General features: G+C 38.9%; 2 protein-coding genes across 2 annotated transcripts in view; one reads left to right on the top strand and one right to left on the bottom strand.

Annotated features, from left to right (window-relative positions):
- Positions 1-18,528, top strand: part of LOC124165250 (endoplasmic reticulum transmembrane helix translocase) — a 44,488-nt gene extending 25,960 nt beyond the window's left edge. Inside the window, exons 16-20 of the mRNA XM_046542570.1 lie at positions 2,351-2,547; positions 4,142-4,320; positions 13,355-13,478; positions 13,563-13,706; positions 17,569-18,528. Of these exons, the coding sequence (XP_046398526.1) occupies positions 2,351-2,547; positions 4,142-4,320; positions 13,355-13,478; positions 13,563-13,706; positions 17,569-17,676 (752 nt within the window). The 3' untranslated portion in view covers positions 17,677-18,528. The remainder of the gene's footprint in view (positions 1-2,350; positions 2,548-4,141; positions 4,321-13,354; positions 13,479-13,562; positions 13,707-17,568) is intronic.
- Positions 18,529-24,158: 5,630 nt separating this feature from the next.
- LOC124164958 overlaps positions 24,159-27,130 on the bottom strand; it is a 31,037-nt gene continuing 28,065 nt past the window's right edge. The window contains exons 7-8 of the mRNA XM_046542196.1: positions 25,986-26,237; positions 24,159-24,394 (exon numbers count right to left, since the gene is read on the bottom strand). Coding sequence (XP_046398152.1) covers positions 24,222-24,394; positions 25,986-26,237 — 425 coding nt within the window. The 3' untranslated portion in view covers positions 24,159-24,221. The remainder of the gene's footprint in view (positions 24,395-25,985; positions 26,238-27,130) is intronic.

The raw sequence follows: 27,130 nt of genomic DNA, 5'->3' as shown, positions 1-27,130 counted from the left end.
AGTCTTGAAAATCGTCATTTAAAGCATGGATAATCGTCTTCATTGACTTAAAACAGTAAACTGAGGGTGTTAAAAAGGGTTATGTATAGATCGACTTTACCATTTAACGCATTACACAAGTGAAAATACTAAGGATACTATTGTAGCTACCCAGAAAGCAGAGTTTTCACATCACAAGGCATCTTTTAGCCTTTTTAATTACTGCGTCCGTCCGATGTGATATTCATTTGTAGCGTTTAGTTTCTTTCCTGAACTTAAAAAGACAAGAGTGTTTAAGGTTGATTAAACGACGTGAGAAGTATACATGTAGATATTTTTGGCTCTACAAAACTGAAGCTAAGTTCTTAAGTTCATTTGCTCGGGCAACTTGAGTTCCATGAGGATTCAAGATCCATAAAGATCGATGATGTACTTCAAGCTACCGAAATCTTGCAATTTTGGGAGGAAAGTACTTGCCCAGTCACACAATTATGTAGCAAAAGGATTTTCTGCAGGCAGTAATACTGTAACAAGGAGACATCAAAACCTGCTGGCTGAGCATGAGCATGTTGGTTTGGTTGGCAAGGGCCAAATATTACATGATTCATATAAGTAGTATTTAATCTTAATCATATGTGAATATGACTTTACTCAGGGCTCTCCATTGTAGTTATAAGTGGTCTTTTTCTTGGAGCCTATGTCGTCAGAATCGATGGAATCGGTATCGGTAGAATCGGAATCGAAATGTCAGAATCGGGATCGGAATCGATAAAATTTTGGAATCGACCCATCACTAGTATTTATAATAATGATTTAAGTTCCACTTATTGCATTCACTGCCGGATATCTTCCTCCGCGGTCCCTCTCTCGAATTCCCTCTACCGTTTTTATTTACTCATCCTTTCTTTTATCGGTTCTCTCTTGTCGCCTCCTTTTCCTTTGCGTCCTCTACTTTTCTTTCAGCCTGTCTTTTAAAACACGTCTTTTTCGTATCTCTCTCAACAAACGACTCCCATTAGTTTTCTCTCACATCCCTCCCTACTATTGTTACCTCCTCACTATGATTTTTTATTTATGTAAAAAACGACATGGCGGTTTGTTTACAAAGCTTGTGTGTTATTCAGTATGAAAGCTTTCACCAAGCTGTCTTGCTAACAATTTAACAGAATCCTATCAAATCCATATACTCAGGATTTGATGGAATTACTAGATTAGGATTTGAATACCATGCAGGGAGGTTCTCCATACTCATGGCAGGGAAAATCGAGTTCAACTTTAGGTGTGATGCTGCATCAATCGGATTGAAGTAGAACTTACAGAGTACACACGGAAGAAAGTATGGTAAATCCTCAGTACAGAAATTGAATGAACTAAGATTATGTCATTTGTATTGAGGTTCACTTCAAAGAGTTGAACCCTGGCATTAAATAGCAATGGAATATTCTATTGCCTTTTAAATCACTATGCTTCATGTCCAATCATTTCATAGTTCTCTTTATTTTTTGTCAGAAAATTTCTAAACAGAGTAGAAATATTTTATATCAAGCATCTCTCTTCCAACTGTAATGATTGAAGTAATAATAATTAGTGTTACGAAGTACCTTTTGAAGCTCTATCAATCTTTCTTTGCTTTTTTCTATCCACAAAAATATTCAGTTGACTCTAACTTCAGATTCAAAAAGCAAATACTGAAAAATCGTGTAACTTGAGCATTGAAAAAATCTCTTTGTTTCTATGGATAATTTGTTTGTGAAGTACTGCTAACTTTTTTCACGCATCTCAGTGTTCCTTGCAAAAGCCACTTTCTCACATACCTTAAATGTTAATGAATTTCTCCATTCTAAAGGCCATTTTAAACAGGGCACATATTTGCACAATTTGGCTTGTGTACTAAGGTGCAGTCAATTGCATTGTATAAAGGGGTCAATTGCTATAACATATGCAAGAATGCATGGACGTTAGATGGTAAGATAGCCCCTGTTCTAATTTCATTTGTGCAATTGCATGCCATAATGAGAAATTAATGGAGTTCTAACTTACACAATTACATTTCTCGTTTAAGACGGCCTTAAAAGTTAGCTAATAATGTCTGCATATTTTCTTTGCTTACATTGACTAGTGTCTACCTTCATTTTCCAATGTTTAGTCTGGAAAGACTGAAAATAGTTATGGCTCTGTCTCCCCCATCAAACTAACAAATATTTTTTTTATCGAAATCAGATTAAAGTATTGTGTGGAATAGGAGTCTTGCTTATTAGCCAGTATACTCACATTGATATCTGAATTTGTAATTCTACTAATGTAAAATCTACCAGTTTGCGGGTAACTCTTTGTTTTCATTTTATAATCCGCCTATTGTTTCTCTTTACAGTTTGTCATGTTATAAAACAAGGCCGTTGTACTTTGGTGACCACTCTGCAAATGTTCAAGATTTTAGCATTGAATGCACTTATCCTGGCATACTCTCAGTCAGTGTTATACCTTGATGGTGTGAAATTCAGTGACGCTCAAGCCACCCTCCAAGGACTTCTTCTTGCTGCTTGTTTTTTCTTTATTTCGCGATCCAAGGTAAGAGAATTTTATTCTCATCACATCAGCAGCATTAATGACATTCCCATAAAGAAGTCCATAGGTGTCAGTTGGTGCCCAGCAAAATTTTGACCTTTAAAAAATGATAGTTTTGGGGTTATTATTAATTTTTGGTTCTTACTCGAGCTCTTGACTTTATATGGAAGTCATCCACTTATCACTTTAATTTACTTCACAATCATTATTGTTGTAATTACATAACTTTTAAAAACATTTATAATTTAGCAGATATCTATTAAAGTTTTATTGAACTGAACTGAGATACAAACCAGGGAAATTAATCCACCAAAAATTATGGAATTTTGTGGTAAATAAAAGTATTACACAATAACTTTTTGTCCTTTTAATTACCTTTTTTTGTACAGAATCAATGCAATCTCTGCTATTCATAATATGTAAATTGCATCAAAAAAGTTAATCCTGTTGGTTAAACAGAGGCATTCTGTTGTGTTTAACTCTTGAATAGTTGTTGGTTATATTTATTACAAAACCAGCTCAAAAGATTCGCTCTTAAAGGGTTTTTCTTGAGGTCAGGTCTGCATTTTACACTAAAGTGCTGAAATATTATGTTTTCTGAATCCAAGTAAATTTTGTTCCATTGTTGTTAAGGCCGTTTTACACAGTACACGGAATTGCGCAGTCTGACGTACGTGTGAAGGCGCAATCAAAATTGCGTCGTGTAAAGTGGTGAATTGCTAGAACACATGCGAGAATGCGTGGATGCGAGACGGCAAAATAGCCCCTGTTCTAATTTCGTTCATGCATTCGTGCAATTCCACGCCATTTTAGAAATTCATGCAGCTCTAACCTGCGCAATTCCGTGTACCGTGTAAAACGGCCTTTAGAATGGCTTGCGATATGCAGTGCCTGTAATAGCACGGTATATGCTTGCACAAGGTATTCCTTTGGTGGTATGTGATTTCAATTTTTTCACATTAATGGGGAACCTTAGCATTACCATAATGTTATCTATCTGGTATCATCCTCTATCCCCTAGACTCTTTCATGGGTACCTCATTCTCCTACAGTTAAAGATTAATAATCTGTGACATACTTATCCCATTGAATTCCTTGGACGTAACATTTGAAATTTAACACTGTTACAGTTTTTTTTGTGCAGCTTCCCAAGTGTAAGCAAATACTCATATCCATTTACTCGTTGAGTGCCACGTGGTTTTATAGCGACTTCCACATCAGGCCGCGCAAACAGGTATCGTGGTACAGCAATGCAAAGTGCAAAACTGGCAAATTAGAATTTACTCGATGGAAATTTTTAAATGTATTTAGGCCGTCGTTTCTCATTATAGTGAAAGGTATTTCTGTTCTTTGTTTTACAACAATTTTTATGTTTACCTTGTTATAATAAAATTCATTAAATTTTCCTGAAAAGTGTTCCATTTTTACCTTTCTTATCATATTTTATACTGTCAGTCACCGGTGACTGATGTGGCACTCAATGTGTTAAAAATGCCATTCTTTGAAATCTCAACCCAATGACTGTCTCTTTAGCCAATGAAGTGACAAAGTTTGGGTCCCATGAGTTTTTGTTTACTGAGGTTTTTTTTTCTTTCAGCCTTTGAAGGTTCTGTCACGTCAGAGGCCTCTTCCAAATATCTTCAATCTGTACACAATACTCACTGTGCTTCTTCAATTTGCTGTGCATTTTGCCTGTCTTGTGCTTCTGGTGAGGCAAGCAAAGCAGCATTCTATAGGGGATGAAGAGGCTCCTGTCCCTGCCACAATTGCCAACAGGTAACTAATGTGTTGGGGCATTAGTTTTTAATGGAGTCGATCCTTGGCCTTAAAGATTTTATTGCATATAGGTATGCGTGATTGACTCTTCAAATAGAGATGAACAATCTGTATGATATGCGGGACGATATGTTGGAAGTTATTAGCATTAGTTAAATGAAAAATTACAATCTTTGTGCTCTTGAGAATGTTGTTGTAACAACGAAAAATGTTGTACTCAAACAAATCTAGTTCAAAGATTGCAATGTTTCATTTGAATAAAGATAAACAAATTTGAGAAATTTGCTTGTAACGCAAACTCCCGATTATCTGGGCTAATGATGGGTAGGGGTGGCACGAATAATAAAAAAACACGAATTATTCAAACTTTCGCTTTAATTTCTTGTAATCTTCACAATTTACGTAAATCATTAAATATATTATTATAAAAGCTCTTTGTCCATTATTTTAGATAGCTTCCCAGACTCACTGAGAGCTTTATTTTCTCGACCGTAATCTTTTTAGGGGCGATAACATGATTGCACTTGTATTTCTACTGCTCCATATAATTTCCGGAAACTGTGGCTGGGAGATCATGGATTCTGAAAAGAGATTTGCGCAGTGATTTTGCACGGATGCTACAAAACCACTGAGCAATATCAGAAGCTACAATGTCACTGTGTGAACTCATGCATGGTTAATCCGCAGCCGGATAATCAGGAGTCAGCTGTATTAAATAAATGTCTAGTCACAGAGAATTTTCAAATTGGAGGCTTTTCACCTACTTGAAATTTTCGATGTCACATTATTCGAGATTTCATCGATGTCAATGATGTTCACATCACAGCTGAGCATGAATCCGGAATTCCCTAATCCAGAAATACCCACAATCCATAATATTTCTGAAGTGTGCTTCATCAATTACAGTGGAACCTCGGTAAAACGACACCCCATGGTGCTCCAATAAACACTCGCTATAGCGAATTGTCGCTTTACCGGAGGTGGATCAAATAATAGCCAATGAACCTATTGTCAACACTTATATACGAACAGGGTTGGTGTGGCGACTGAGATATTTCCTGTACAATAAGCGTATGCATAAATCCTGATGGAAGGCGATGTTTATTGCATCATATTATTTCCTTACCGTAATAACAAACTTAATTACAAGTAAACTTTATCCTATTGTCAACACTTATATATGAACAAGATTTGTTTGAGGACGAAGATAATTTTATCTGAGAAACTGAAGCATGAATTCAGACAGAATGCGATATTTTTTGCATCACTAAATATTCTTACCTTAAAAGCAAACTAGCCGTTCAAATTATAAGCCCCGTACTGAATGAAAATCATTGCTTTGTCAATCATTTTTCCGATGCACAACTGACCAAGCCACACTTTTCTTCGCACTGACAGCACTTACGTGATCAATCCATTAATACGGTATTTGTTTACTGAAAATTCCAAGAATTATTGATAATGCTGTATCGCGGTTGTATCCTTCATCCAATGTTTCCATTGGTTTTTGTTTGGTTATGGTAATTGTTACCTGTTCGTTTCGTTGAAGGTAGGCGATAAATCGTATCGCATTTGTTTCCGCAGACGAAAATAGTAGAAGGTGGCGGAATGACCTTGCCTCGGGAAACTTTCTCTTTTATCAAGTGCATTTATCTGCATTATTGATGTAAAAAATTTGCTAATCGTGCAAAATAATGTTATTATAACAGCTGTTGTTTCACAATAATAAAGTAATAATTGGAATGTTCTGCCCGCGATGTTATTGCTATAATGTATTGAGTGCATGCACTGCAGTATAAACGATTTCAATCAAAATTAGCAATGGTACAAAAGATATTAACTTGAAAGTTCTTCGCGAAATATATTACGCAAATATGCAGATGTCAATTCAGTAATATATAAGTAAGCTGCAAGACACAGCAGGTAATATAAGACGCATGGGAAATAATATGTAACAATATATTGTATGCTTTTCATTTCATATATGAAATGAAAAGCATATTTATTTGATGAACCCTATGGACAACAAATCTAATAAGTATCAATTTGTTAATTTAAAATTCTCAATTCTCTCATGACTGTGAAACATTAAAAAGGATGTAGAAGTTTTGAAATAAAATTAAAGCGCACCATTAACTTTTTACAGACGCCCTTGCCAACAGCACATTACCTGCATCTAGAATAGGTAACGAAGTATAATTTGCAAAATTCCTCATAAATTATAAAATTAACTTAAGAAAATGTACAACATTAATAAACAAAATATATTATTCAAATAAACTTGTGTGAGACAATAAATACAGTAAACTCTTGATTTTACGAAGTCAGTGGGACCGGAAAATTGGCACTTCGTAAAATCGAGTTTCGTAAATTCAAACCTTTTTCATAAGTCACGAAAAAAATGTTCGCTTTTGTTTCTTCCGCCGTTTTTTGTCTTTAGTGGTCTTATTTAAATGTTTTCGGTGGTTATTCTCGGTATAATTCATAGAAAAGGCTTTTTGCTATCGATTTATGATGTGAAAAATCGTTAAATAATTATACCACCATAAAATTCCCATTTCTTGTTCATACTTCAACATCAACGATCGCTAAAGAAATTCCCGACCAGTTTAGAAAACGTAATCAAGTAATGAATTGCAATGTTTATTATAAGAATTTACAGTAATAAATTTGTGGTTAGGAGCCAATAGCTACTATTAAGTATGCAAAAGATAGATATTTGTTTCTGACACCCACGGAATTTTAGCGGCAGCCGGCCTAACCGCCATTTATGTCGCCCTCTATCGCTCAGTGACGAGAAAAAAAGAAAAACAAGGGTCTTAGCCCGTTTCCAAAATAACCTTCGTAAGTTAATATTTCGAGTTACTTCGTATTTTCAGCAGAATGTGCTCTATTTTCACTGAGATTCAATTACGATCATAAACAACGTAGGATGTGATTATCTTCTGGCGAATATTTGAAGTAAATTCTGTTTGAGTTCTCCGTCCGACTACTGTGTTCCATCATCTTCGCAGACGTTGCCATAAAAGACTTAATTCTTCATCAGGACTGTATTCTTCATACCGGGTGTGAGGTGACCTGTTCATATAGTATGTTTCTCTCCTTTTATGCCGACAGGAGCAAGGTTCCAACCGGAAAACGACAGGAGAAACATCTTATAGTATCGGAGAAATATAGATAGAAACGTTACTATCCACATTGATTGTTTTCCTACAAGACACGTTTTATCATTTCTCAACGTGGTTAAGTATTGGTTCGCTAGCGTGAATTCCCAAAAAATGACACGCAAAAACCTGTACCGTCACCTCATTTAGTTTTCGTGTTCCTTTCTCCGCCGTATTGAAAGTTAGGCAAAGGATCATTATATACTAGGCAAAGATACTTCTTCCGCCTCTCTCCGGTTAATAACTTCCCCCCGTTGCAGGTAAAGATGAACCATGCCCTTCTCCACAATCGGGGAACGTTCCCAGTGGGTGGGGTGAATAAGAGTGGGATGGGGATTGCCTGAGGGAAGAAGTGTGGTCATCACAAGGACTGGTGAAGGGGGCAGGACAAAGAAGGGTGGGGAAATGGCCTTCAGCTCTGCCTCAGTCTACTTTTGGGGGCCGTATGTATTTTTTTGCGACGCACACAAGCTCAGTCACCTTAGGGAGAGAGTGAATGGGAAATGCTGGGGAAGGAGGGGTTTGGGATGCGTAAGGTGTAAGGTGGGTGTCAGCAAGATCAGTCAAAGGCGGCAGGAGGGAAGGGACAAAGGCTTTTGAAAGACAGAACCCCAGCATGGGAGAACGGGGAAGCGCGTGAGAAGAAAGTTCATGGTTAGACTTGGAAGTGCGTCTTCATTACGAGAAGCCTGAAATATAAATTGGCGGTAAATAGAGCCCAATACTTAAGATATTTAAGTTGTTCATTCACAAAGGCCAATATATACACGAAAAGATATTATGGCGCGGATTGCATTAATCAACGTCCATTTCGGGATGTTATTATTTTCTGTTCCCATTTATAAAAGTAGCAAATAGATTTGAAAGAATGATAATCATGAATAAAAATATCTAAATCGATATCCAAACGCACATGAGCAAAATAGATGAATGTATACATACCGATCCATCGCAAGTAATACCGCTCAAGCTTCTTCCGGTACAGGACTTTAAAATCTTGGATAATGCCTTGGTCCAAGGGCTGGGACTTGCTAGTCGAGTTCGGGGGTAAAAAGAGGACTCGAACATTAGCCAATTTTAGATCTTCCACGTATTTATGAACGGTGGCATTATCCATTATTAAAACAATTTTGCTGTTCTCTCCAGCAATTTTTCTCTGTAGACGTACAACCGTTTGCTGGAAAATTTCTCGGGTCATCCAGCTGTTTTTATTTGCATGGTAAAAAACGGGGAGGGCTTCCAATTTTACATGTTTTAAGCACCGTGGCCTTTCAAATTTCCCAATGACATCGGGCTTATTTTGTCCGTGCCCGTTTGGTTGACGCACAGCCCCACAGTAACACGCACTTTACTCTTTTCCCCCCCATGGCACCTTTGCCCTTTGAAACCCAGGGTTGCGTCAGGTAATGCATTAAAAAATAGCCCAGTTTCAGGGGCCAGCGAGGGTGAGCTCGTCGAGGAAAGGGTCCCGGATTAGGGACCCTTAGAAGTGCTTCGGCGAAAAGTAGTCAAGTAGTCTTCGTTGTACGTTCACAGCAGTGCAAAGGGTTAATTAGGGGTGTACGAAATACTCCGCGCGACCTTCCTGGCATGTTAAACTACGAATTATTGTCGATGCTATGTTTACGAGCAGGCACGTAAGTAGTGGTATAATGTCAGCCGCGATATTTTAACTGTACTCCTACTCCCCCTAAATTCCCACAGTGAGGTTTTTGGCGACCCATTTCTCTCCAAAGTTGCATTATCATTTACGATTTCGCACTTTTGATGGACCACAGTTAGAAGCGCTGATTTTTTAGCTACTTACGCCGGCATAACTAGTTTTGTTGACAAATTTTTCGCCGTAGTTCGTATAAACGAATCCATTTGTTCCTAGGGACCGAGCCGAGGTTCGTAAATTCAAAAAATTTCGTATAATCGAAACTTCGTATAATCGAATAGCGCCATGTATTTAGCATAGGCTTTTCACCGGGACCGCAATATCACTTCGTATAATCGAAAACTTCGTAAAATCCTGCTTCGTAAAATCAAGAGTTTACTGTATGCCGTTATTTCAATCCCCCACGGCTTGGGAACTCACTTAGACTCGATCACAAAATAAAATAGTAATTAAACATTTGATTTCAACGAAAATTATTCAAATAAACTTGTGTGAGACAATAAATATGCCGTTATTTCAATCCCCCACGGCTTGGGAACTCACTTAGACTCAATCACAAAATAAAATAGTAATTAAACATTTGATTTCAACGAAAATTAATTTAAAAAAGAGTCAAGCGTTGCTTGCTTCAATTTTCTTTCCGTTGCACGCATTACATACTTCTCAACAGCAGTAAACGATCCAAGATCGTCTGCTGAGGCACTGCTTGCTCTGTACACGTCATTGATTACGTCAAGGGCCTTTAACACATCATATTTTGGTGGAAGAGCAACAGCACTGTCCTCCAGATCCTCTGAATCAGAGCTCGATTCAACATGTACATCGTCATTGCGCACGGTATTTAATATGGCATCGTCAGTCATTTCCTCACGAGTGGGGGCAGAGTCATCAGCTTCTACAAAACTACTATAATTACACGAACCGAAATGAGTTTCTATCGATTCCCAACCTTCAGGGTTTATCAAGCTCGATTTTATCGTCTTGATGAGCTGAAAAACCAGCATGTTTAAAGCACGAGGCTATTGCATCAGCTGATATTTTGTCCCAGCTACAAACAACAGCACGCATCGCATCCAAAATATTCCACTTCATCCTTTTGAAGTTTTTTAGTTCCAGTTGCCTGACTACAAAATTCACAAGCAAAGTTCTATAATGATGCTTCAACAATTTTATTATTCCTTGGTCGAGTGGCTGCAGTACGCTAGTTGCATTAGGTGGCAAAAAAACAAGTTCTGTATTCCTAAGGTCGATTTTTGGGTGGGCCGGGCAGTTATCCACAAATAAGACGACCTTCCTATTTTTACCTCCTATTCTTGCGTCGAACGCCCTTAGCCACTGAGCAAAAAGTCCGGAAGTCATCCATGCTTTGGAATTATTCTCATATGTGCATGGAAGATTCTTGATCCCTCTAAAACAACGAGGCCGACCCCACTTCCCAATAACCATTGGTTTAATTTTATCTGATCCGTCCATATTAGTACACAGAAGAACTGTTAATCGCTCCTTGCTCCTCTTGCCACCTTTGCAAGAATCACCCCTTACTGCAAGGGTTTTGTCAGGGAGTAGATTATAAAACAGTGCAGTTTCATCGGCGTTATATACATCTCGCGGGGAATACTTCTTGAGATATTCCACTAGTATTGGAGTCCAGTCTTCCATGGCTTCGGGATTCACAGCGCATGCTTCGCCACTAATTTTATGAAGAGATATACCCTTTCGCGCTTTAAATCGGCTCAGCCAACCTTCCGAGCACTTGAAGTTTTCTATTCTTAATCTGTCGCTAAAATACTCCGCCTTAGCCTTAAGCATATTCACGGGAGTTCCTGAAGATCGAATATGGCAAAACCATTCAAACAAAGCGTCTTCCAACACTTTATGGTCACCATTCCTCAAGCGCTTCTGGTGCAATGGTTTGCCCTCCCGCAATACGGCAGACCTAATCTTATCTTTGTTTTTTAAAATGGTGAACAGCGAAGAGGAAGATAAATTATTTCTCCTGGCCACTTCACTTTTGGACAGCGCGCCACTCTCGCACTGATCTATTATTTTGATTTTATCACTTAGATTAAGTGTTTTCCGCGTTTGAGCCATGGTGTCTGCCTTTCAAACCCTCTCTCCTTACGCGACTCACTGACGTGCGGGTGTGCTGTCGACTGCCTCCTACCCGCCAAAATCATCGTCCTTATAAGAGATTCCGCTTTCACCCCTCAAACCCCTCAAACGCCGACCCTCAAACACAACTCTGGGCACAGTGCACTCACTAGGGGAAATATGGAACTAACTGCGCTGTCGGCGGCGGTATATGCTTTCGCACTGTGCCCAAAGTTGTGTTTGAGGGGAGGGGTTTGAGGGGTAAAAGCGGAACCTCACGCAAAAATCCCGAGCCGGAGATAGCAACCAGTATGTAAGGGGCATGGCCAAAATATTTTCACCAAAATTAACTACTTCTTTATCGAACGATAGTTTACCAGATAAATTTGAGACGGAGCACTCCATTAACTTCATTTCTAACAGATCGCTAGCAATTACAGAGATTAAGGAGAAGTTTTTCCGGTGGCGAAACCCTCGCTATGGCGAGAGCCAACACCAAAGGGGCCTCGTAAAAGCGGATTTCTTTTACATGCTAATCACAGGGTCAGTTGACGGTGCATCCGCGAACTCTCGTAATAGCGGAGGTGTCGCAATAGCCCGTACTCGCTTTACCGAGGTTCCACTGTAGGTTGTTGAGAAAGCATAAAAAAATTAATCGGCACACCTAAATAGGGTAGTTTCCTTCATCAAAGAAAACGAAAGGCATTGATTTCGATTCGTTACCCACCATTAGTGTATTCATAATGTACAAATTATTTCGTTTTAGAAATACCGGTTTAGACGAATGGCTATGGTCAATTTTTATCCTCATTTGAAAAGGGCCAGATTGGCGCCCATGCGATGCCACTCCACGTGACGTCACAGGGACCTAGTTTCTATACGAGAAGATAGGAGTTATACATCGTCTGAGGTTACCAATGCATGCATGAGGCGCAGAGCTCAGGGAAACATGTCTTAATAATCACTTATTAAAACTGGCTAAGGTCGGAAAGTTTTCTTCATTTGATAAGGTATTAATAATCCTTATTTAAGCCAAGCGCTACTAGCCAGCAGGGTACTCAACTACCCGCTTGCAGCCTGCGTCGTATCAGCGCTCAACTCGCCTCAAGGTCACCTCACAGGGCGGCAGTGGGAACCAAAAATACGTCACACGGAGAGATTTCCCGGCATTCATACTTATGCGTCGCGTTTTCGCGCGCTTGGAAATTTTCACTTTTGATATAATCGCGAAAAATAGATATCGTCATTTAAAAATCTAAAAGCGTGAAATACGTACTCCAGGAGTAATAATCTTTCGATTTAGGCAGTAAAAAAATAAAAGGAAACCACCCCATTACATGAGCAAGACAATCAAGCTCTAACTATAGTCCAATTTTTTTAGGAAATGAAATGTTGAGAACTGTTTTTGAATTTTTTATCCAATTTTTTTCTTATGAGAGGCTGAATTTTCCTATTTTTTTATCAACTTAGCCAAGTTTTTATAGCATATTTTAGCTAAGATATTGTGAATCGCGTGTCATTGATACTTGGTGTGTTATTGTTAGTCATTTTTCATCACATGCCATAAAAATCATTGATTTTTTTTAATGAAGCAACATAAGTAAATAATTACTCTACCTGATAATCACAACCAAGGATGCTGAAAACTAATACATATCAGTTACTGAACTGGAATTGAAGCAAAAAAAACTTACCAATCCCTAGCCATGGTGACTTTTTTCCAATAATAATCTTATGAGCTTATATCTAAGTGTAGCTCAATAGTCATGATCCTTCATCTAAAAAATTAAGCATTTCTATGCATATTTTTAAGGTGCATTTTTTTCAGCATACTTGCTATTGAAAAGATATTTTTAATGATTGATAACTCTTATGAAACGCATCTGCTATGCTTTACCTTGAAAAGTTAAATGTGTATTGCATATGAGACTTTCACTTCTTGGTAATGTGTGGCACATCCCTGTAAATCCCATAGTTGCATTTGAGTCAAATTTTAAATGAATGAATATTTCCAAAAAATGAATAGTGCATTACCATCCATGATCTATATTACATTGTGTAGGCTGTGGCAATTTTTATTCCAGATTATTTATACATTTATATTTTGCCCCTTTCAAAGCACTGATACAGAGACAGGAGAAAAAGGCTTCCAAGAGGATGAATTCCATCCCAACATAATCAACAGTGGTGTGTACATCATATCCATGGCATTGCAAGTAGCAAATTTCACCATTAATTACCGGGTGAGTTTAGTTGTCGCTAAATTTTTAGGTGCATTTTGAATGGAAGTGAGCATTTTCTTATTTATCTCCATTATTCCCATCCAGGGTCATCCGTTTATGCAGAATCTTTCGGAGAATAAAGGCATGCTTCTGAGTATTTTGGGATCAGCTGGAGTCATTGTAGCCCTTGCTACAGGTTTTCTCCCTGGTCTTTCTGGTCAGCTGGAAATTGTTGAGTTTTCACCTCAGGTATAGTTTTATATCAAGTTCACTTATTACTTTAAGTGTGTTCTTCTTGCTTAGTATGCATCAAAAATTTATTAAAATGGTGACGTGTAGATGCTTAAAAATTAGAGATGGGTCGAATAGAATTTTTCTCGAATTTGGATATCAAATACGAATACTTAATTTTTTTCTGAATACCTTACTCTAATTTAATAATGAAATGCACTTTGTTTCTTCCACAAGTTTATAAAAACTTCTATTTTATTACCGGTTTTGGCTGTTAAACCATTTACAAATACAGACAATGTGTAGTGGGGCAAGGTTTATATATACAGTGAGTCCTCGTTCTACGTCACCCCGTTTAACGTCATTTCGCGATAACGTCACGAAAATTTTGAGACGTCATTCGTTTATCGCGCCTTTGCTTCGCGATAACGTCAGGTCTGGTCAGGTTTTTTAAACTTCGCACGAGAAAAAATGCGAAGCGGCGGGCGTTGCAGGTTGTTCGTTTTGTGGGCGGTAATACAGTCAGTCTAAACGAAGTGTAAAACGGTGTGTTTATTGTCAATTTCGATTACGTTTATAGCAAATTTTCTGCAAAATGAATTCTTAGGTAGGTGTGCAAATGTTAAGTGCGTAAATGTCAAGTAAAGTTTTAGCAAATTTTACTTTACATTACGGTTTTCTGGAACCTGAAGTGATTTCTAGGAATTTTTCCGGGTAGAACTCGGAGTATTTGTCGTCACTTTTTCGCCGTGTTCTCAATAATCTTGGTTCCTGTAACTGTGACGATGTTTCAGCGATGATGATGCCCAGGTGACCACCGTGACCACCATAGCGAAGCCGAAAAAACAAACGCGGGAAGATACAAAAATGGAGAAGGATGTACGTCGCTGCTGGTATTGCCGTCAATGAAGACAGGGACTCGTGTTTATGCCATAGTTTGGCATTCCCATCGTAAGAAATGGCCCAAATATGATACGCTAAAATTTTTTCGCGTAGGAATTGTGAGGTCTAGGAGCCGATATTCACTTTTTACATTGTTTCTTATGGGATATTGTGCTTCGATTAACGTCATTTCGTTTATCGTCACATTTTTCAGGAACGGTAAGTGACGTTAAACGAGGACTCACTGTACTGTGGTTGTTAATGTGGGGGAGGGGGGGAGGTTTGGTTACAAGCTTGGATTTGTAATTAATGGTTGGGGGGGGGGGAGTTTTGGGAGGGTGATGAGTAATAAAGGGGAAGTGTTGGAAAAGGTCATGTCATTAACCAGGTTTCCATAAGTAGCTATCTCCCGAATTTCAAAGGCATCCTCCTTCCTTTACCGGTAAAATGGAGTATTTCTGGGTCGAACCTGCTTCGGTCCTCCATTTCCAAGAGGTGCCGGGCGAAAGCCGGCATATCATCCATGTTCTTCCAACTTCTTCAAGTTTTGATTTAACCTCACTCAAATATCGAATATGTACTGCATTTCTGAATAAGTATTTTTCCTCCAATTTAAAATACAAATGAAAGGTAAAATAAAAAATGCTGAACACTTTGCAAATCATTCTACTTCATTGTGGGAAGATTTACAGATGAGAAAGTAAAACAAAGGTGCTATTTCACACTCGTCCGACCTTGAATATGCAGCGAGCATATGGGATCCGGTGCAGAAAGATTTAATCCGCGAAGTGAATAAAATACAAAGGAAGGCTGCACGTTTCGTCAAAAACTGCTACGGGCGTACAGACAGTGTTACCCAGATGTAAAGCGAATTAGGCTGGGAGCCGCTGGAGACTCGAAGGCTGCGCGCTCGACTTAGATTGCTTGAACAATTGAGAATGGATATCTTTAAGAGCGACACAGAGAACATAATATTAGAGCCACACTATATTTCCAGGTCCGATAGAAGCGATAAATTAAGAGAGATGTTTTGCCGAACGGATAGATATGGGAATTCGTTTTTCCTCCAAACCATAAAGGACTTTAATAAATGCTAGTCCCAACTTCGTTAGAGTACTTTATTTTTTTAGCTGTAAATGGCTGGTGTCCTAACACCCCCTGCCACACGCCTTTTAGGTGGCTTGCGGGGTAGTATATTGATGTAGATGTAGAATACGGCTCCGAAATCCTGACGAAACTGTCACCCATGATTACATCAAACTTGCACACATGATGCACCGCAATGCGTTTGTTCTTTCATATGTGCTTATTGAAGGTTACACATATTATCAGTACATATTCCTTTACTGCCTTCTATGAAAACCTGTAATTAAATATAAAATTGACAGTAACTTTAAAATTAGAATACATACAATGCAAATTTGATCATACAAAAGGGAGTCGGAAGAGGAACAGCCTTCGTGCTTGCATTTGAAGGTATGCATACTTACTTCATAGTGTTATTCTCATGGAGTCATCAGGATTATACATTTTGTAATCCTTATTTTCAGACGCAACAATTTTCAGTGGATTTAAATGGAATCACAGACGATCTGTGCTGTGTATTTGAAATTCTAATAATTGATGTCTTTGTGTCTTCAAATATTGAATAGTGTAAAAAGCTTAATATTCGAGGTATGCGGTGATTTGACTTTTCGAACATTCCATCCCTACTAAAAATGTCTAAAGCCTGAATCACACTATTAGTCTGAAGATGCTAGCAAGTTTAGGATATCCGTGACCAAACTTTAAATGCTCTTAACAGACTTTGTTTTCACCGCATGGTACTGCACAAAGTTTCTTCTGTTCTTTACCATGGGAAGCTTTCTTTTTCACACAGCAGAACTCTTGATCCAAACGCTCAAATAAAAATATACCAAGTAAGTCCCAGAAAAGTCTTTCTATACTTCTTTCTTGATAAAAATTAATGTTCTTGATGCAAATTTTTTAAAGAACAAAATTAATTGGCTGGCAGCTGCTAGATCCTACTGGGATCCCATGATGCCTGGTGCTAGTGTGGCTGAGGTACTGCAGCAAATTAAATATTTGAAAATGGGACACACAGGATTCTTTTTCTGTTCTTCTTCCGTTGTGCATGTGTCAAGTGTTTAGAATTTCCTTCAGAACAAAGGGTAGCTCACTGTATGCCATGGTGTTTGCTGGCGAGATAAGAGCCTGCAGGGATTCTCCTTCTCCAATGGAGAACTCAGTGGGGAGCAATGTATAAATGTGATGTTTCATGTCTTGTACCAGATGATAGCTCTGTTTGCTGAAATGCATTGTATGCATTAAATAACTGTGGTAAATTGCAAATGCTTTCTATGTATTTTAATATGCCGAACTTCCAGTATATCACGCCGGAATCGGTTGAACTTAACAATGATGGTAAATCACAAAATCCTTGATCTTATACATTCCATTGGTATTCATTAGTGTACTCAGATGTATGTAAATTCAGGTAGTTACTGTGTGCTTCATGCTAAGAATCTTGCGTCATCTTTCTCATCCTAGCTGGTTTGCCTGTTCTCATAATTGGTGGTAATAATATGTCGTGAAGTGCATGTATTTTCTTAAGTCTATCATTAAATCACATTTATTGATGCACTTTTACATATTTATCCTGTGCAACTTGACACACTGGTGAGCATGGAGTTGTGCCGTTTAAAAATTGTTTTATGCATTTATTTTTATAGATTAATTGAAATATGGTATGATCTACGTAAGCAAAGTTTTGTGCTGGCTAATTGAAGCGCATTTCAGTTCATTGAATTGCAAGGCATTCATGTAGTGTTTTGTCAGGATTGCTTTAGAACTTTTTTTTGTACTTTTATATTTTATGTTTTTCTACTACTAGCTCAATTTTTTTTTCAAATTTTATCAATTTTTTTGTTTATCTAACAAGTATATGTCTTCCTTGTGTAGATTTAACATTCATATTTTTTTTTTTTCTTATTTGCAGTTCCAGCTGGAGGTGATTGAACTTATGTTGGCTGATTTTGCCCTCGCATACCTTGTTGATCGGACGTGTCTTTATTTATTTGGAGACGGAAAGTCAAGATTTAATTGATTCAATCTTCCATGATTTGAAATGAAGATCCCCTGGCTTCATATCCATTGAGCATACGTGAGGACTTGGGTCGCTGAAATGTGAATCATTCTGATTTTCAGCTCCTGTAAGTCACTCGGAAGGCTCTGGCAAAGAGCCATAGAAAATGACATTTATTGTTTCCCCCTTGAATAGTTGTACTAGAAGAAATTTTCGGTTTACAAAACCAATGCGAGTGTGTGAGAAAAAAATGTAAAAGTAAATGGTGTGAAAGGTAATCCACATGATTGGATGGGAATTTGAATCATGCTCATCGGAAATGGCATAATTTCCTATCCTAAAGCACATTTTTGAGAATTTTAGCATTTGAATCCCTCGTTGATGGTGAAGAGCTTTGTGTATATTTCACAGAGCACGAGTCATTTGTCACCCCCTTTGCTGAATTATTTATTTTCAGCTTCCAAGAGCCCTATTGCGAGGAGACTTGGGACCCTATTCCCCCCACCTGCGGCACGTCAGTGTGGTGCAAGCCATGATAACAAAAAAAATAAACCCTCCAGATGCATTTTTGATTTTGGAAATAAATGTGAAGTGTGTTGACTGTGGGACTATTGCCTTTGCACATAGCATTTGATCTACTGGGACCCGACTGATATCAGCTCACCCTTGTAAATATTTCAACTTCGCTAAAAATAGGGTGAAGTGTTGTCATTCATGGCTGCTTCAGGACATATCACTCGTGTTGTGGGAGGGGGTTTGTGTTGTTATGTGCAATGAGACTTCGACCTTAAGGGACTATAGGTTTAGTTATATTACTGAGGTAATAAATGTTATGGAATGTGTTTTTTTTTAAGTAAAGACTTTCTTTTACTACTGTTGTGTTTTATTCATTGAGCATGTGTGTATTTTTACACGAGGCATGTATTTCTTCACTTATTCTTCATCGGCAGCTTGTAAACTTCTGGTAAACTTTGTGTAGGTAGCAGTCTATTTTCTACTGATCAGGAAATATGAAAAATTAATCAGGAAAAATTAATGGTCGTATTTGGGATATTTTACCTATCTAGCACTCATGCATATATTTTCAATAATTGAACATCCTATTCCAAATGTTTCAGTCAGATAATGTCCTATAAATGTTAAAATTCATTTAATCCATAATAGGCTCATTCATTATTTATTATTATTGTTGATTGTGATAGTGTTCGGAAAGTAAAGAAACCCATAGTTTTTCGTAGTTTGGTCTGCTGCCTACTTCTCAAGCTTTCAGTAAGATTTTTCAAAAACTCAGTAAGATTTTTCAAAAACTTTGAATCATACCTAACCATCCCCAAAAACTGTCGCATTTCTTCCTTGGTGGTTGGCCTTCTCATTTCTTGTATGGCTTTTTGCTTTTCTGGATCCACGACTATTCTCTTTTCTGCCGAGATAAGGTGCCCTAGGAACCTGCATTCCCAAACTCGCCATTTGCATTTGTTCTTATTCAATGCTACCCCTGCCCGTTGGAGTTTCTCTAACACTGCTCTCAGCCTTATGTCATGCTCCTCCTGAGTGCTTCCAAAAATCAGTATGTCGTCTAATAAGTTGACTACCCCCTCCAACGGAGATAGTATTTCCACAATCCTTTTCTGAAACAGTTCTCCTGATGATAATCCCGTCAGCAGACGATTAAAGTAGAATCGTCCTATTGGAGTTATAAACGTGGTGAACTTTTTACAGCTGTCGCTTAGTGGGATTTGATAATATCCCCAGGATGCATCCAGCTTCGTGAATATATCGTCCACACACATCCTCACGGAGCCATCCGACTTCGGAACCACGACCATTGGAGCACACCAGTCCGTCGGTTGGTCGACTGCCGCGATCACTCCGTCCTTCTGCATGCGTTCCAGTTCTTCCTTTGCCTTTTCTAACAGCATGACCGGAACCCTCCTGGGGATGGACACCGAAAATGCCTTGGCTCCTTCCCTCAGCTGATTCTTGTATGGTCTCGCCATTCTCCCGAGGCCATTTAATAAAGAAGGATATGCTTCTTCTGCTGCTTTTGATGCTGGTGTTATAGAATTAACCCACGTCATTACGCCTAAGGATTTTATTGCTGGCCGACCGAGAAGAGCTTCCTCCCCTCCTTCAATGACATACACTTCTTCTACGCTGTGTCTGCCGTTCCACCTTATGTTCGCCGACCTGCAACCTTTTACTGGGAATGGTTTCTGCCCTACACCCGCTAGCCGCTTAGATGTGCATTTTAACCTCTTATCCGGCCAAAGTTTATTCACCATTTCCGATCCCATAACCGTTACATCAGCTCCTGTGTCTAATTAGTATCGCACCTCTTTTCCATCCATGTTAATCATAATCCACCAAGTCTCTGTTCCTGCTTCAACTCTACCCATGAAGTACGTGTCATCTTCTTCCTCTTTGACTGTTTCTACTCTTTTCTTTTGGCGACATGCCCTCTCCCAGTGGCTCTTTTTATGGCAGACGTTGCAGTCAGAATTTCGTGCTGGACATGCCGAAAATGCATGTTGAGGTACTCTACCGCATCTGCCACACGCTTTTGGTGCTTGCTTAGTTCCTTGACCCCTTTTCTTATTCATTGATTGCTTATGTTGATGCTCCGCCTTCGACTCAACTCTGGACAATTCTTGTGGACTCCTGCCGTTCGTCCCTCTCCGAACCGTCTGGTGTTGTTGGCGTATTTCCTCCGCAGTCTGCACTTTTCTCATTGCTTTTTCTAGTGTTAATTCGGGATCCATCTGTAATGCCTGCGACAGCTGTTCGTCTCTTACTCCCGCTACAATGCGATCCCTAATTAATTCTTCCTCCAAAGTACCGAATCTACAATACTGCACCAGACGATACAGCTCTGCAATGAAGTCGTCTATCATCTCGTCTTCCCCTTGTACTCTTTGATTAAACTTCGCCCTCATATACACTGTATTCATTTTTCCTTTTTTAAAAATGTGGAAAACAATGAAATACTTTAGTATATGAGGCTAGCTGTCGCTCCGTCAACTTGAAGCTAGGGAGAATGCTGTCTGCTTTTTCACCCATGGTGTATAGGAACATGTTGACCTGCTCTTCTTCCGCTTGCCGGCTCAGTCCTGATGCTGCCCTGTAGCGCTCCCATCATGGCCAATCCTCTGCTACAAACATAAATTCCACCGGAGGCTGCACCAATACCAGTGGCTGCAATTCCTTCGTGGCCATCTTCTGCTGTCACACTTAAGAACGTCCGTTCGCCTACGCTGCCACCATGTTGGGTTTTATGGTCCATTAATCAATCAATATAGATTTTCTCAACGGGGTTTATTATTCGGTGAATAACTCAATGACTATCCAGGACATTATCAGGTGCTTCTCCCCCCCCCCCACCTCTCGCTCGCGTCTGCCTTATATATCCTCGGCCGCCGGATACCTGGAATGAGAGGGAGGGAACTTTTCGAGGGAAGGAGGGGAAAAACCCAAGAAAGGGAAGTCAAAGAGGGAATGGGATGGGTTCCCCGACACTCCCTATGCCTATCCCAAAACTCTTCACGACAAAGATTGGTGGCCTTACCCCCATATGCAGACACTGGAATTCCTTTGAAGGTTTCTGTGCCAATGTTCATGATTAGTGCAGTTTTCTGGGTACTCCAGCCAAGTTTTTATGTTAAGGCCACTATACACGGTGAATGATGGAGATTTACAGAATCGTGCGAGCAAAAATAGAACACGTCCTAATTTTCATTGAATGATCATATGCGTATGATGGTTCATTCATGAATTTGTCTGTCATACATGCAGTAGTGGATACAAGAAAAACTCAAGGGGGGATAAAAAAGATATCTTGAGCTACCTTTACTTTTGTAGTAATGACAAATAATTAAGTCAAATGCTAAGTTTAAGGCAGTTTTATTTAAACAACTGATAATATGCATTTATGTGCATACAAGACAATGCCATCTTATGATATAAAAAAGTTACAATTGTGGTTCTGCAATGTTAGGCAATGCGGGCGGAACTGCCAGGGAGGAGGGGGGGCCATATGTATCCACCACTGTGTACTCGGCAAATGATTTCATTAGTATGATCATTCAGTGTATATAGCGGCCATTACTTGTGATGACAGTTTTGAAAGCTATAATCCTTCTTTCATCTTTGGGTCGAAGGTGAGAATCTTGTTAGCTCTCCGCCTTATATAGTGCTTTATGTCGTTCCGCTGAACACTGATTGGCTAGCTCTCTCTTCCATGCATTGATGATGGGGTAGCCATGGTCTCGATTGAAGTTTTTATCTAGTGGATTTCCAAAGCTTCTTTAATCTGCCTTGGATAGAAGCTGCTCTCCTTTGCCAATTAATATCTTTGCCCTTTCAAAATCAATCGTATGACTTGCCTCACTCCATGTGTGTTCTGCAATTCATGTGTGATTTAGGTTATCCTTTCCAAAGTTTTGCAATGTACGGGAGGGTCAGGTATGATATGATCAGGTATGACCGGTTCCTCCTCCTCATGGTATGCCGTTTGGTGGGTGGCTGGTAGTGTAGTTTCGCCAACTTTTCGCTTCCAATTCCCTCTCTCAATGAGCAGATCTCTGTGGTTTAGTCAATGAATGAGAGGTCTAATTATGTCAGTATTTGTCTAAAGTGAGCAGCAACTTCAGTATTTGGAAACACTCCTGCCGAGGGCGGATCCAGGATTTTTTTCTGGGGGGACACAAGGGTCTGACAGGCAAATGGTGTGATCATACCTGATATTAAAAACTGCATGCAACAATTACTGGTTGTAATATTGCATTTTTTTAATGTGAACGTTATTAATACGAAAGTAAATGATTGAGGCTTCTCATTACACAAAACGAAGTGAACGTAATGATAATGTACTAAAATTCTTGTCTACCTATTTTATAAGCTCGCTGGGGCATGTATTAAATTAAACAGAAGCTTAAGATCAAATTTCATAAAATATTTGTGTAGTGAATTTTGGATACGAAACAATGTCACAAAATTATCTAATATTCTACTAATCTGTGCCTTTATCCTTTCAATGTACGGGTGACTGGTTGCATTTATTTAGATTGCATAGAAGAGTTTTAAGTATTGTAGGTGAATATAGATTAGTATCTATTATTGTAGGTGAATATAGATAGAGTGCTTGTTGTTAAATTAAACAGAAAATTAAGATCAAATTTCAGAAAATATTTGTGTGGTAAATTTTGGGAGATGAAATAATGTCACCTAATTATCTGATATTCTATTAATACGTACCTTAGTGGGTGTCTTCCTCTCCACCAGACTTCCGAGAAAGGGTCAGGAGGGGATTACAAGGGTTTTTTTAGTTGCTCTGCCTTTCCTGATGTAAGAAAGGCCCAAGCCTCGTTGGCAGATTTTCCCGCACCAGAGTGCTAGACTTGCAACTTCACTAGGTACTGCAGTAGAGAGGTTATGTGATTTATTTCCAAAGCATCAAACAGCATCCATTGGATATCTAAATATGGCTGATATTTCCAAAAACACATTGTTATTACAAGATGGATATTTTTACAACATTATATAGATATCCTATTCGTAACATTTACAACGAGTTGTAAAAATAACATTACATAGATATTCAAAGTTTAATATCAGTGATATTAAAAATTGTTTCTGCAAACAGGGTGCAGCTGTGAATTAAGGCTAGGGGGTTGGGGAGTGGGTTTAGGCGCAACTAATACAGGGGAGTCTGGGGGGGTAAGTGCGGGGGCCCTCCCCCAGAAAAAATGTAAGGCAAATGATTCAAAATTGTGAGTTTTACGGCTTTCTGCAGAATATTTTATTAGAATTTACACTATCCTATAAGAATTGCTAATCCAATTTGGCAAAATGGATTGAATATTAAATAATTTCTGAGCTCAGGGGGGTGGGGTTTCCCCTAAAAATCCCCCTCGCTGTGCCACTGCTAAACAGTATCCATACCCAGATGACACAGGAATTTTACGTATCTGAATACGAGGGTGGACCATCAAGATACAAAAAATCGTGCTTAGGAAGTTACTAAAAAGGTTTTGTTTCTTATTACCTTTAATGACGAAAAAAGATGCAAGTGGACTGGCAAATTCATATGCATCGATAAAATTGTATCTCATCGATAAAACTGTATTCGGTCTGGGACTATTTTCTTTCGCAGGTGGTGCCTATAGGTAGCATATGATCTCTACAAAATTGAAGAACACAAATGATTTGTCTGTTTGCGTGGGGATTACCAAACACCATAACAAACACACCCATTCTCTACTATCTACTCATTAGATGGGTACTGTGGAGATATGTAAGACATGTCGTAATATGGACCTCCATGCCCACTGTCGGTCATTGCTTCAATGTCGTTTGGTGAGTCCTTTGAATTTTCACAGCCACAACATTAATTGGATTAACATAGATATTGCACGGATGTCACATATTAACACCGACAATGTTGTCTGGATGCTTTTGGGATATTGATTGTTGCTTAGGTGTGGTATTAATTAATATTAACAATTTCAATTCGTACCTCCATGATTTTATTAAAAAAATTCAATATTTAACTTGGAAACAAAACATGGTTTTCAGATGTCAGTCCATGAAAGATCAAACTCGCAGATGAAAGGAATCTTGCTACCACAATTCTCATCATTTAGAAGTCCGTTTGGGGCCACAGAACCGCAGTTTTCCCTTGTTCCACCGTTTGGTTCCTTTGGGCTGTACCACTTATAAAATCCACTTGACTTCAGTGGCTGACCTGTAAAATATGTAATTAAATTATGAGTTACGGTCCCACCATTTTATTCTAATGCGTACTAGCAGGTCACCTGGCATTGCTCGGGAAAGATAATGCCCAGAAAAGTGGAAAACTTGGAATTTGGAATTCATGGTCACATATCGCAATTTTTAGGTAAGATGAACAGCAAAGAATGAAAAAAACGATTTCTCTGTATAATGGGAATGGGATCCATGGGATCGGCTTATACCCCACCACACCACATTGATCGTTGTGTGTAACCATAGGAGTGTAGACCCAAAACATCTTGTTAACTCATACCTTAGCAAAAAGGTTAGTGCCCAGAGGATTAATAGATAAGAGTAGTATTATTTGAGTTATGTTTTCCCTTTTAGCAAGTGAAGAGGTGTGCCTACCCGGCAGGATATCCAATGACAGAAGTTATATGGCATCTACATGATACCATGCAAGCCACCTAAAAGGTGTGTGGCAGGGGGTGTTAGGACACCAGCTGTTTACACCTCAAAAGGAAATGCAAAATTATGATTATAATTTATTATAGTCCTTTATGGTCCTGTGGAAAAACGAATTCCCATATCTATCCGTTCAGCAAAGCATCTCTCTTTGGGGCTTTAATAATATGTTCTCTGTGTCGCTCTTCAAGATATCCATTCTCAATTGTTCAAGCAATCTAAGCCTAGTGCACAGCCTCCAAGTCTCCAGGGGCCTCCAGCCTAATTCGCTTAACATCACGGTAACATTGTCTGCACACTGGTAGCAGTTATTGATGAACCGTGCAGCCTTCCTTTGTATTTAATTCAGCTCGTGGATGAAGTCTTTCTGCACTGGATCCCATACGCTTGCTGCATATTAAAGGTGTGGTCAGACGTGTGCAAAATAGCACCTTTCTTTTACTTTCTCATCCGAAAATGTTCCCGCAGTACGCTTGATGAATCCTAAATGACATGACTTAACAAGCTATAATAAGAAAATGATGCAAAGGATGCATTGAATGCAACCAAAAGTAGTGCTATTGGGCTTGGTAGCATTAGATGCACCTACGTACCCATACAGCACAAGCGACGAGAAACCGGGATAAAATCGAGATAAAACACGGGTAAAAACTCGTGTGTATACCGTTTATACTCATGGAGAACTGGTGTAAATGCGGTGTATTAGGATCTTTAGTATACTAACGATCGCAATCCGTGCAGACGTACGAAATGCATAGAGTACAGACAAACAGACATCCTTAGTGTTAGTGAGAGGAGTTAAGGGAACCACGGCTTGACTACCTGTTTGACGGACAAAGTGCTGAATATGAAGTGAAGTGCCTTCCAACAGCTTTCAAGAAGGAATCAGGCAAAAAAAAGTGGCTCCACAGCAAAAAATTTCTTTTAGTAGGCAATGTTCTACTTGGACATTAGTGAAATCATGACTATAGTTTTGAGAGTAATGCATTAATTTCAATCTTTCAGACATAGAAATGACACATGATGACTGGAAAGTCAGCATTTGAATAGTGCAGTATGAATAATTAAAATTTTTTTGTTAGGAAAATACTTGATGTAAAAATAACTTTTAGTATCCTGCAAAGAAAGTGATGACTCACCAAATATGGTGATGAATTCTCCCTCCACCAGCCTATCATGAAATCCAAGCCAAGCCCAGGCACCTGAGTTTGGAGTGGCCTGGAAGAGAGCTGTAATTACTCCGGACTCAGCATCAGAATTGATGATGGCTAGATGACCACCTTCAGCTGCACACATTCGGGAAGCTTCATCAAACGTGACTTTTGTATTATGAAACTTGTAATATCCAATTCCAGGATACAGTCGGTAATCAGCGGGCACAGGAGGATTGGCTGCAATAGAAAAAATACAAAGAGAACTTCATGTATATAAAAATTAAAGATTCTCGCAGAACATGGTAAATTCATCTTCTAATTGGTGATCACGTTCAGTGGTGCAGAGTAATTTAATTTTCTGGGGGGGGTTTTGGGGTATAAACCCCCCCCCCCCCCAGAGCTCAGAGAAATTTTAAGTTAAATTCATTTTACTTAATTGGATTGATGTTACAAATAGAATAGGGCAAGGATTAATAAAATATCTCTCAGAGAGCCGTAAAACTCACCATTTTCAACCATTTACCTTGAAATTCCAAAGCAATTGATTAATCTCGCACCTACCGCTTATCCTGGTGGGTATTCCATACCCCCACACACCCGGGTATTAGTTACACCTAACCCCCCCCCTCCCCCCTCAGCGTTCATTCCTAGCTGTGCCCCTGTTCACGTTAACTAGAATGCAGGGCAGCACAGGCTTTTTGGAGCGAATATCTTAATCTCCGCTGGTGGGGTAGCAGGGAATTTCGTTCGGATGTCAGCAGGAAAATTTTTGAAAAACAAGTTACTAAGCAGGTTTTAAACTAATTCTAGCACTTTTCATATTAAAAAAACTTCCGTTTTGAACTTCACTATTTTTTTTTTCACTTTCTTTAGGAACATTTTTCACTTCAATATTTTGTGAATTCATGATTTTTCAATATTTTGTTTTCTTTTGTGAAGCAAAGTAATTGTGCTTTTATATCTGGGAGGGGCGGGGGGGTTCCGAACCCCTGGACATCCCCCCTGGCTTAGCCACAGATCCCCGCAATGGCAGAAAATTTTCATCAGCATTATGACTACCAACATTAGTGTTCTGAATTGACTATCATGCATAATGCTCTGTTCCTAGGACTAATCCATCCACCCATATT

Source organism: Ischnura elegans, chromosome 9, assembly GCF_921293095.1.
Source record: "Ischnura elegans chromosome 9, ioIscEleg1.1, whole genome shotgun sequence".
Classification (NCBI taxonomy): domain Eukaryota; kingdom Metazoa; phylum Arthropoda; class Insecta; order Odonata; family Coenagrionidae; genus Ischnura; species Ischnura elegans.
The sequence above is the reverse complement of the archived record's forward strand: the minus strand, read 5'-3'. Positions and strand labels throughout refer to the sequence as shown.